Genomic DNA, 12,795 nt, shown 5'->3' with positions numbered 1-12,795 from the left:
ACTATTTTATAAAGCACCCATCTGGTTTTCAGTTATCCTTAAGGAATATGCATGAGACAGATTTTCATACAATTATGACAGTGTGCATGCACATTGCTCATGCATATTCATTAGGGTTATCCTGAAAACCTGAATCAGCTAACCTTAGTTGAATTTTCAGCGGGACAAGTATTCTGCTGAATATAATAAGCTAAAAATATTCAGGTAAAGTTATCTGGATAACTTTAGCTGTGATGCTAAATGTACCGTAATCTGTTAAAATTACCAAGGTAAGTTTATCCTAATAACTCTTAATCTGCCAGGCCAGCAGGGCCACCCCCAAAATATTTAAAAATATTCAAGGCACACCATCAGATCCTGACCTCCAAACCCTCCAATGTAAAATTTAATATTTCATAAATCGTAGCTGCCTGTGGTCTCTGCCACTATATTTGAAGAAAACTCCTGGCTCTGAACTTCCTCCTGCCCCCCCCCCCACCCCGAATCATATCCCCACCCTCATAACCCACCCTCATAAACCCCAAAGCTAAGCAGGTAGCCAGTAGAGTGTTAGCATGCTCCCTGGTACATCCAGCGTTGTTCTGATAACAATTCTGGTAGCATATGCTATCAGAACTGCTGTCAAATTCTTACCTGACAGCAATATTTGCAGCATATACTACCAGCATAGCAATTACAGCAACAGTGGTGTGGTTGTCAGCATGGAGAGACTCTACTGACTCTAGTTTGATCTTTGAAGTTTGGAGGTGGGGTTCTGGGTGAGTAGAGAGTGGCGTCAGGGGCAGAAGGAGCTCCAGAGCCCATAGATTGTGGGGGGTGTCTTCAGGCCACAACTTTTAAAATTTAATTTGGGGGATTGAGGGAAAGGGGGATCTGGTACTATCCCTGACAATTTAACAAAATATTTTAGGGAGTGGACATCTGGGGAATTAGTTCTGCTGGCCTGTTTTTTTATTTTTTATTTTAAATTACCCAGTTATATTCAGAATATAGCTGGGTAGAATGAAAGTTACATGGGTACATGTATCCACATAACTTCAGGACTGTTCTTGGGCACAACCAGACTTACTTTGCTCTGCAGATGATGACTTAGCCAGTTAAAATTTAGCTGGTTAGAAAAGTGGGATATTTAAACCTTGGGGCTTAGGCCTGGATTTTCTAATACCGCAGGGACTAGTGAATCCCAGCGGTAACGGGGGGCAAAGTGAGGGGCAGGCCTGTGAAAGCCGGCAGCGATCGCACCACCACGGTGTTATCGTTGCTGGCTTTTGCACCCAATAGCACCACCGTGAAAGGTGGTGCTATTGGGCATGCTACTGGCGGCGATATCGGCCACTACTGCCGCCAGCAAAGTTACTGCCACGTCCGCACCCACGCCACCCCGACTCCTCTTCTTCCAGCCCCGACTCTGTCCCGACTCCGCCCCTATCAAGCTATTGCACGCGAAAAATCCCTTTTTGCGTGCGATACTGATAGAAAATGACCCCCTTAGCTGGGTAACTCAAAAGGAACCTCTTAGTTCTGGGTATAAAACAAATTATTGCAGTTGCTATGTTAGTCCTCTTAAAACGTAGAAGAAATAAGGGTCAACAAACAAGTTGTAGGTGATACCTTTTTAATTGAACTAACTCAATACACGAGTGACTAGCTTTTGAGAGCTTGTCACAGATGTATTGAATTAGTCCGACTATTGCTTATTGGCCTTTATTTTGGGGTACATGAACCAAATTAATTGTTCCAAAACAAGGGCAATATTTTAAAGTCTAAAATAGGAAGGATGTTCCAAGTTATTTGCTCAACTATAAATGGACAAGACTGGATTTCTTACGCTAAGGGCTAGATTTTAAAAGCCCTGCGCGCATAAATCCTCCCGGATTTACGCACGCAGGGCACTCGCACGCCAGCGCGCCTATTTTGCATAGGCCGCTGGTGCGTGCAAAGCCCCGGGACGCGCGTAAGTCCTGGGGCTTCGTAAAAGGGGCGGGAGGGGGCGTGTCCGGGGGTCAGGGGGCGGTCCAGGGCGGGTCCGGGGCGTGGTGACGGTTCAGGGGCGGGCCGGGAGGGTGCCCCGAGTCCCCCGGCACTGCGGCCTGTGCCGGGGAATGCAAGGTGGCGAGCGCAAGTTACGCCTGCTTCAAGCAGGCGTAACTTGCCCAACAAAGGTAGGGGGGGATTTAGGTAGGGCCGGGGGGTGGGTTAGGTAGGGGAAGGGAGGGGAAGGTGGGGGAACGCGGAGGGAACGGAGGCAGACTGCGTGGCTCGGCGCATGCAGGCTGCCGATTTTGCGCAGCCTTGCGCGCGCCAACCCCGGATTTTATAAGATACGCGTGGCTACGCGCGTATCTTATAAAATCCGGCGTACTTTTTAAAGATCTACCTCTAATGGTTTAACATAACGTTGATATATAAAATACTAGTAAGAAGATCTCTACTTTTTGTAACATAGAAGTATATTTCTGAGAACCTTCAAACTCTTTGAAGCACCACCCTTCAGGGAAAGAATGGTCCTCTTACAAATAGCAAAGTATTAAAAATTGCTATACAATGCAAAGACACAACCTATCATACTAACAAATCTCTAAGACTGCAGAGGAGAAGTTGCCTAAAGTGTGAACAGGGAAATGGCTACTTATTGATTATTAGCAAAGCAACAGAATAAATAAAAGAATCCTACAGGTAAGTCAGTGTAAAAATGGTGGCAATGTTCATGTTCCACATGCAAATCACTGGAAGGCATGCATCTGCCAATACACATATACATCATGGGAGCAATAATCAAACTGTCTGCACTGGTGCAAACTCCGCAGGTAGTTTTTACCTGTGGGGTTTGCGCCAATGATCAAAGCTAAATTATGCAGGTAGTTTTGCTTTATTGCCCCTGGATAAAATAACCACAGAGATTGGTGCTTTCTTTTTCTGCAGGCATTTTTCCAGTTCAAAACAACACATGTAGTTTTGAAAATCCAAAAATACATTTGATGTTGCCTCCCATAACCTTATCCTGGCCACGGGAATGCCTTCAAACAATGCAGGCAAAACTTTGTGCATTGTAGAACAATACACGTTATTTTACCCTTATTGAAGATGGGCAATTTTCAAAGAGTCTATTTTGAAAGTGGCTTTGAAAATTGCTCTCTAAATGTGTATATGTATGTGAAAAAAATATTTATATGAAAACACATACATATACATGCATAGAATGAACAAAAAGATTGGAAAATGTTTAATGATCAATGTAAATGAATGAAAAAAGCATGCATGTTTAACCACCTTGATGCTATACTGCCACTGTCAGCTGATGAAGAGGACATGTCCATGCTGTGCATTTTACGAAGTCTAGGTCGAGCACGCTCACTTGTTTTAGGAATAGTGTCTGGTCCATCTAAATCATCAAGAGTTGACTGCCTTGAGAGCAGCAAGGTTGCTTCAGTGTAGCAGCTAGCAGCACAAACAGTCATAAAGACACAGTATTACAAACCAGCCAAAATATAATTTTTTTATACATGTTTCACTGACATACAGCAAAATATAGGGTAAAGGGTCTGAGAGAAAATTAGGGTTTATTTTGCGTGTAAAAATATATGCACTGTTGGTATATTATGTGAATACAAAATTCTAAACCTTCAAAGGTAGAAAAAGGGAGCAGAATCAGAATTCTGTCTTCACAATTCTGCAAGTGATATAACAGCAAAACTTTCACTAACTACTTATGAAAAATTGATTTGAAAAACAACAAAAAAAATTTACTACAGAGAAAAAATTTACTACAGAGAAATTTACTACAGAGAATGGATACCTTGCATTCACAATATACTTCATTCATTTTTGGTTATTTATTCTATTTGTTGCACTACAATTATTTATTTTGATCATTTGCTAAATTTCTTCATTCCAGTTAGAGCTCTTGTTCAAAACTTGATCACCCTGATGAGGTTTGAGAAATTTACAGTACTGACCACTAAACTCCAGGTTATCATAATACTGTATGATTTAGTTCTGGACAATATTGGTGGCAATTTTGCATAGGTTGAGGTGTTGTCAATGTATGTGAGCCCTTTTAGCGCACACATAATCTAGTTATTTTCAAAGGCAAACATTTGCATCTCCTGGATGGCTGATCACAGATAAAATAGCATGATTACATGTAGATGGACCGTTTTACTCTCCCAACCTAAACACACCCCCAGGAATGCCTTTTTTTTTTTTTTTTTTTACTGTGGATAAAAGTATGAATGATGTGAAAGAACACCTATAATTTTAGATACTCTAAGGGTGTCAATTTTTATTCAGTGATAAATTCTGACATGTCTGTGTTATGAACGCTCCTGCCCGTGGGTTCCCCCGCGAGCAGGTTCTCTCACCCCAAGCATGTATCTCTTTGCCGGCGCGGCAGGACGCCGCCATCGGCCCTCCCACACAACCGGAGCCGCGGCTTGAAAATCCTCATGCGGCCCGGAGGCCGCCCGTGCTTCCCCTGTTCTCCGCGGTTGGAGCTGCGGCCTTCTTCGGGGCTGGGACCACCCCCGACGCTGCCTCCCATCTTTGCGGCGCTAAGGCCGCATCCCCGGGCTGGCCCGGCGGCTGGAGCCACCCCCAGGGCCTCCTGCAGCGGCTGGAGCCGCTGCTGTCATCGAGGCCTGCTTCCCAGGCCAGCCCTGCGCTTCTGATATTGTGCTTCGGTGCAGGCCGCTGTCCGCGGTCTTGCACAGCTTCCTGCTCTCTCCTTAGGCACCGGTTAAAGAGCCAGACACAGGAAGTGTGCTGGCCCCACCTTGCCATGGGACTTCCTGCTCCAGCCCTATAAAGGGCTGCTCCGTCAGTTTGTTCTTGGCCTTGCATCGTGGTGACTCCCCTCTGGAGGCTCCTGCCTGCCAGAACCTTTGTAAGGTCTTCTAGTTTTCAAGGAGCTTCTCGTCTCGTCCATTTGTATCATGTCAAGTCTTCATGCCTGAGGTCCTCGTCCAGGTGTCCTGGTGTCTTGTGATGATCTTCTAAGTCCTGGTGTTCCTGCCTTCCTGAATGTTCGTTCCTGTGTCTTCATCTGGTGCTCCTGAGCCTTCTGGTCCTGTGGGCCGGACTCCCTCGGATGACATCTTTTGGAGTGGCCTGCAGGTGGACGGTTGTCCTGCGCTCTCAAGCCGTCATGTCCTGGATCTTTCCTGCGCTGTCCCGTTCTCCTCATGGTCCGTGACCAGCCTGCAAGGGCTGTGTAGGGCGTGCAGTGGGACAGGGTGGTCCGCGACTCAGTCCCGCGGGTGGCTTGAGTAGGGCACCCTGAGAGACAGTGCCAATGTCCGCCTTACCTACTTCTCATCTCATCTGGATTCCAAGTTCCTCGTTATGTCTTCACTTCAGCGTCATGTTTCTGATGTCGTTGCATCGACCCTGGTCCAGGATGCCGTCGCATCGACCACTGGTCCGTGATGTCTCCGCATCAGCCTTGGTGTCAAGTCTTCGTCTGCGATGCCGTTGCATCGATCCTGGTGTCACGTCTTCATAGTCCTGGTGTCATGGCATCAACCCAAGTCTTCGTGCCATGTGATGCCGTCGCATCAACCCAAGTCTTCGTGTCATGTGATGCCGTTGCATCAATCTTCATAGTCTTGTCTTCGTGTCAAGGTCCGTCGGCCCTCAACCTCAGGCCAGGCCTGCTGCTCCATGCTGCTCGCAGCAGGTCCGAAAGGGCTTGGAATGGTTGGAGGACCATTCAATTTCCAACATCCTCGGATGTTGGCCTTGGGAGCTTGCCGGCCTGGCAGAGGGTACGACCGTCAACCATGCGGAGCCACCGTCAACCCTTGGCTCGGCCCTGAAGGTCTGGGTCGGGCTGAGGCCCATGGGCACACTAAACACCCTGTTCTCAACAGAATGCAAGGCCTTTCGAGGCCCCGTTACATAACAGAATGCAAGGCCTTTCGAGGCCATTCTCAACAGTCTGCACTTGCATGGGGTAATGCTTCTAGGCATACCCGAACTGCATCGTCATTGAAATATAACTTCCTGTGCCACTCAGCTCTGAATAATATATCGTTACTATCACTGGAACTCTGAACAGTTAGAAACTAAATTGGCCATCGTAATGTTTCATAGATTTTAAATGTACTAAACCAAATTACAGCACTATTGGGTTGTAGCATGCACTAAAGATTTAGTGAAGGTGAAAACCCATGCTAAATCTCTCGATTGCAGCTGTACACAATTTTTGTTGGTATATGTATTTAAATTATGGAAACAAGGGAATAATAATGTGATGGGTCTACGCCAGTCACTAACATTTTCTCTATGTAATTTTTCTATTTAGGGGCAGTAGGAGGGGTTTTAGTATTTTTTATTACTCCCATTGCTATAACCCCACCTTTTGGGGGGATAGGCTTTTTGGGGTATAAAGATCTTTGGAGCATGCCCAATGCTTTAGAGGGAAGGAGGCCAGAGAAGGTTAGTGGGAAGATGACAGAGGAAGAGATAGGAGTCACTGCTGGAGATTCCGCCAGGATTTCAAAGCACCAGGGTAGGACGCTATAGATTCACCCAGGATCTCAAAGAAAGGTGGTTGGAGAATTGGAGATTCTCCCTGGATCTCATAGAAGGCAATTCAAGCATTTTGGAAAGAGGTCTGGATGAAGAGATTTTTGAGTGCATTTTTGGAGTTTGATTGACCAGTGCTGGAGGGAAGGGCATACCTCGGTATCCCAAAGGGCTGGGGCAAAGATCGTTTTTGACCCATTTGATCAGTTAACACTAACTCAAGAGACTTGTATTTTTGATAGTTGCCATTAAATTTGCATTGGAGGAGTGGCGGCAGTGGCTGGAAGGAGCTCAACATCATATAACAGTCTACACTGACCATAAAAACCTGGTGTACCTCCAACAAGCCCAACGTCTGAAACTGCGCCAAGCTCGTTGGGCTCTCTTTTTCACTCGTTTTAACTTTAAACTTCGATACCAACCAGCTAACAAGAACATTAAGGCAGATGCCCTATCCCGATCCTTCTCCACTGAAGACATAGAGGAGCCCATTCAACATATTATAGATCCGGCTTGCATCACCCTCTCAATGACATTCACCATTCCACCTGGTAAGACGGTGGTGCCCAAGAGACTGTGTAACAAAGTACTGGCCTGGGGGCATGATTCCCAGTTAGCCAGGCATCCTGGATGAGCTCGGACCCAAACACTTCTTCAACAATAATTTTGGTGGCCCGAAATGCAAAAGGATATACGAGCATATGTTGATTCCTGCCCAACTTGTGTTCAACATAAGATTCCTACTGGGAAAACTTGGGGACTTTTACAACCACTGCCTGTGCCCATGAAACCTTGGACACATATCTGCACAGACTTTATTGTGGATCTTCCACCATCAGAGGGCAATACAGTAATATGGGTAGTAGTGGATCGGTTTTCTAAAATGGCCCACTTCAACCCGCTACCCTCCCTCCCGTCTGCTCCTTGTTTGGCTCAACTGTTCATGCTACATATCTTTCGCCTCCATGGCCTACCACAGCACATCGCTTCTGACTACGGCCCTCAGTTCACGGCCAGTTTCTGGATCCATCTTTGTAAGAAGTTTCGCATATCCTTGGACATTACCACCACATTTCACCCGCAAGCCAACAGTCAGGCTGAACACACGAATCATACATTAAAACAATTTCTACGGATGTATGTCAACTCCCGTCAAGACGAATGGGCGACACTCCTCTCTTGGGCGGAGTTCTCATACAATTCGCACGTCTGAACCTCGACTGGGGCCTCACCTTTTCAGATTGTATTTGGATGACAACCAAGGCCGCCCTTGCCTTTGCCGGTGTCATCACCGGCAGCCCAGTTTACTGCAGCACAATTGAGAAGGCTCTGGTTTCATAGCCAACAGATGCTATGAAAAGCGGCTCACACTGCCAAGACTTTTATTTATTTATTTATTTATTTTTAGATTTTTATATACCGGTGTTCCTATATGAAATAAAGATCACATCGGTTTACATTGAAACAGAACATGAAAATTGCCAAAAGGCATTACATTGAACAAGGTTATGAAACTTGGAACAGTGTACATAAGTTCAAAATTTAACAATAACGTTGTAACATTGATGACCAAAAGATAAAGGAGAAAAAAAAAAAAAAAAGACTTAAACAATTAAGTTGACAGGTCTTATTGAGCATAAAAATTATAACGTATAAGTGAGAAAGTCTCAAGTGTCCTGCAGCAAGAGATTAGATACCGAAGTAGGTAGTGGTATGGAAAATGGGGGTTTGTGAAGAAGATATGTTCTTGCTGGTTGGAGGGGAAAAAATGATGATCATGGTCCTGGAAAAGCTTGGCTAAAGAGCCAGGTTTTAAGTTTTTTTTTGAATGAAGAGTGGCAGAACTCAAGCCGAATGTCTGGTGGGAGCGCATTCCATTGAATGGAATGCGCTCCCATTTTTGCGGATAAGCATCGGTGACCAGCTCCTCGGTTCCGTCTGGGTGAAAAGATGTGGCTTAGCACCAGGCACATCCATTTGAAAGTCCCTTCCATGCAATTAGCCCCCCGTTATATAGGGCCTTTTCCGGTGCTGAGTCAGCTAGGTCCTGTGATTTATCAACTTCGTTTACCGGCGACATTAAGGATCCATAATTCTTTCCACACGTCGCTTCTGAAACCGTTGATCCTCACTTGGCCTACTCGGAAGTTTCCTGAAGCCCCTCACCCAGGGCAGAGGAGGAGACTATATACTAGATGCGTGAGGTGCTTGATGTCCGAAAACGAGGAAACACATGGGAATACCTTCTGGCATGGGAGGGATTAGGGCCTGAGGAGAATTCTGGGAGCCTGCTAAGAACATCCTGGATAAGACTCTTCTCAAAAACTTTCACTCTGAACACCTGGGAAAACCTAAACCTTCTAGAGGGAGGCCTAAAGGAGAGGGTACTGTTATGGCCGCCAGCCGCAGAAGTCCACAACCAGGGCTGGGTGTCATGGCAATTGGCCGCGGCAGTCCGCGACCGGGACCGAGAGCTTACCCTAGGTGTCGGGCCGTCTCTGAGACTCCTGCATAGGCAGGCAGCCTCTCTTAGCGATATCCTTGTGGCCACTGCCGCTGCTAGTCCTGGCTGCTTGGCTCCTTCTCGGTCGGGCTGACTCCTCCCCCTCTGGCTCTGCTTAGAGCCGCGCGAGCGGCTGAAGGTCAAATTTAAAGGGGCCACGATAGGAAGTTGTCATGGCTCTTCCCGGGTCTCCTCCCATGGTTTTAAGTATTCAAGGCAAGGTCTGGTCCTCAGACCTTGCCTTGGTATCGTGACTTCTGGTCTGATTGATTCCTGTGTTCCTGATACTCACTGTTGGACTTCTGGTTCCTGTTCCGGTTCTTCTGTGTTCTGCTTCTCCTCTCTCGTTGGACGGATTCTCTTGGCTTGACCTCTGGACCGGCTTCTGACCATTCTCCTGGATTTACCACTGGACCGGCTTCTGACCATTCTCCGGGATTCACCGCTGGACCGGCTTTCGACCATTCTCCTGGCTTGGACTACTGGACTGGACTACCAACTCGCTGGAGGTGCCAGATGTCTGGATTTTCCGACCAGCAGGAGGTACCTGCATCCAGACTATTTTCAGTTTTCTTCCAATCACCTAAGTCCAAGCGGCCCAGGTTCCTACAGGCTCCTCCTGGGGGAACCATGGCTCTACAGTGGTGAAGTACCGGTGCAACTGCCATTCTATCTGGTCTTGCCTTTCGACGATAGAGACCTAAGAGGGTTAACTCTCTCCTAGATAGTGCTAACCCTATCTCGGACCAAGGGTCCACCTCCTGGTTCGTAACACCAACACCCCATTCTAAGAACATAAGAAAATTCCATACTGGGTCAGACCAAGGGTCCATCAAGCCCAGCATCCTGTTTACAACAGTGGTCAATCCAGGCCATAAGAACCTGGCAAGTACCCAAAAGCTACGTCTATTCCATGTTACCATTGCTAATGGCAGTGGCTATTCTCTAAGTGAACTTAATAGCAGGTAATGGACTTCTCCTCCAAGAACTTATCCAATCCTTTTTTAAACACAGCTATACTAACTGCACTAACCACATCCTCTGGCAACAAATTCCAGAGTTTAATTGTGCGTTGAGTAAAATAGAACTTTCTCCGATTAGTTTTAAATGTGCCCCATGCTAACTTCTGGCACTCTTCTCACCCCAGATATGAACCACTGTTCTGGCTAACCACCCTTTACTTGAATATTTATTTATTTAGATTTATATTCTGTTTTTTGACACTTCAAAGTGGTTTACAATCAGGTACTGAAGGTATTTCCCTGTTCTAAGAGGTCTCACAATCTAAGCTTGTACCTGAGGCAACAGAGGGTAAAGTGACTTGCCCAAGGTCACAAGGAGCAGCAGTTGGGTTTGAACCCTGGTTTCCATGGTCCATAGCAGTGCTCTTTATTTATTTAAATGTTTTTTTATACTGAAGTATAGCTAGATGCCTTCACTCCGGTTTACAGGTATAACAACTTAGTACATTTTGTCAATAATATATACAAAACATTTTGTTAACAGTTGAAACAAACAGGGTATAACTGAGGTCAACCGGGTGTTTATCAACAAATTGAATGAAATTATGTACATAAAACAGCTTAGAGTGGGCTAATTTATATAATTTTAAATGAGTTGTCATTGACGGGGGGAAATATGTTATTAATGATGGGCAACCAGTGTAAGTCTACTAGAGTTTCAGTTATATGGTCCCTCCTCTTTTTTCCTGTCAGTATTCTGGCTGCAGTATTTTGAAGTATCTGGAGTGGTCTTATCGATGTGCTTGGGAGTCCTAGTAAGAGTGCATTGCAGTTATCAGTGCTGGAAAAGATAAGTGTTTGCAATACTGTTCTGAAGTGGGCGGGTGTGAGTAATGGTTTCAATCTTCTGAGGCCCATAGGTTTTGCGTAGCCTTCTCTTACTTTTATAGATATGTGTTGCTTCAGGTTGATTTCTGGGTCCATTATTACTCCCAGATTCCTTACTTTTTCGGATAGCTCAATTTTCTGGTTATTTCTTAGGGTTACCGGTGTTTGAAGGATTTCAGTATGTTTTCTCGCAAGGTGAAGGAATTCAGTTTTGTCAATGTTGATAACCAGTTCCATTTGGTTTAGTAGTTGTTTAATTATGTCTAGGTACATGTTAGCTAGACAATGTTTTTTCAATTGTGTCGTCTATTGGTAGAATTAACTGAATGTCGTCTGCGTAAATGTAATGTATTATCCCTAGGCCTGCCAGCAGATGACATAAGGGTAGCATATATATGTTAAAGAAGGTAGCAGACAGCGCTGAACCCTGAGGTACTCCTGTTTCAAGTTTAATTTTTTCTGATAATGTGTTTTTTTATCTGGACTTGAAAGAACCTATTGTTTAGGTAGGATCTGAACCAGTTTATTGCTTTGTCACATAATCCAATTTCTTCAAGTCTTTTTAGTAGTATTTTGTGGTTTACTGTATCAAAGGCTGCAGATAAGTCGAGCATTATAAGGATCTAATGTTTACTGTTATCAAAACCTCTTAGTATGTTGTCTGTTAGTGAGAGAAGTAATGTCTCACTGCTGTAGTGTTTTCGGAATCCGTGTTGTGAAGGGTACAGTATGTTATTATTGTCTAGTTGTTCAGCTAGCTGTTTCTGTACTGTTTTCTCTATTAATTTAGCTAATAAAGGGAGGTTTGAGACTGGGCGGTAGTTAATGAGTATTAGTGGGTTTTTCTTTTTGATGATTGGTTTAATGATTGCCCCTTTTAGTGTATCTGGCATTAATCCTTCAGTTAGGGATAGGTTTATGATATTAGTTAGTGTTGGGCTTACTACATTGGTAATCTTTTTTATCTCAGTTGTTGGTATTGTATTGATTTTGTGTGGAGCAGGGTTTATATTTTTTATCATTGATTCAGCTTCTTGTTCTGATATTTATATGAATGAGGACCATATATTAACATCTCTTTTTTGCATTACGATTGCTTGTTTGCTGTTTTTTGGGAGTTTGTTTCTTAGGTTCAATATTTTGTAACTAAAAAATTTAGCTAATTCATTGCATTTTGATTCAGGAAGACTTTGAGGTGATTCTTGTTTGTCATTTGTGAGATTCATTACTATGGAGAATAAGGTTCTTGGGTTATTGGCAAACTTTTCTATTTTATTGGAATAGTATTCTTTTTTAGTATTAAGGATCAGATGTTTGTAGAAAGCTGGATGTTTCCTGAATTTGGTTAGGTTTTCAGTTGTTTTGTGTTTTCTCCAGTTTTTTTTCAAATTTTCTGAGCTTTCTTTTTGCATCTTTTATTTTTGCATCATGCCAGTGGTTATTTTGTTTTGTTTCTTTGATAGTTATTGTTTTGATGGGGATTATTTCATCAGCTATTTTTTTGGCTGAGTCTAACCAGAGTTCCTTGGCTGAGTTACAATCATTAAGTGTTATGTCTTTTAGTTCTTCTTCTAATTTGTCCTTTAGTTCATCGTTGTTATAGGGTGGTCGATATTTAAATTCTATGGGATTATGAGTTTGTATGGTCTGAGGATTGAGAATATTAATATTGGACTGAATAAGGAGGTGGTCAGACCAAGTAATTTGTGTGCAGCTTGTTGCTAAGTGTTCTAGATAGTTGCTATTTATGAATGTTAGATCAAGTGAGTGTCCGGCTCTGTGTGTTGGTTTATCGGTTATTAGTGAAAACCCTAGTGCTGTCATGGCATCCATTAGTGTCTACTGAGGGTAAAGTCTATACTAGGTTCTCTCTATGTATATAATTACATCAACATAAGAGAACTTATATTCATGAGT

The 12,795-nt window shown here is 44.1% G+C and overlaps 1 protein-coding gene across 1 annotated transcript in view; it reads right to left on the bottom strand.

The window, feature by feature from the left end:
• PIEZO2 (piezo type mechanosensitive ion channel component 2) overlaps positions 1-12,795 on the bottom strand; it is a 1,301,103-nt gene that overhangs the window by 218,688 nt on the left and 1,069,620 nt on the right. Inside the window, exon 37 of the mRNA XM_029587157.1 lies at positions 3,271-3,438. Coding sequence (XP_029443017.1) covers positions 3,271-3,438 — 168 coding nt within the window. The remainder of the gene's footprint in view (positions 1-3,270; positions 3,439-12,795) is intronic.

This window comes from Rhinatrema bivittatum, chromosome 2 (assembly GCF_901001135.1).
Source record: "Rhinatrema bivittatum chromosome 2, aRhiBiv1.1, whole genome shotgun sequence".
In the NCBI taxonomy this organism is placed as follows: Eukaryota; Metazoa; Chordata; class Amphibia; order Gymnophiona; family Rhinatrematidae; genus Rhinatrema; species Rhinatrema bivittatum.
Note: the sequence above shows the minus strand (reverse complement) of the source record. Positions and strands in the feature narration are given on the sequence as shown.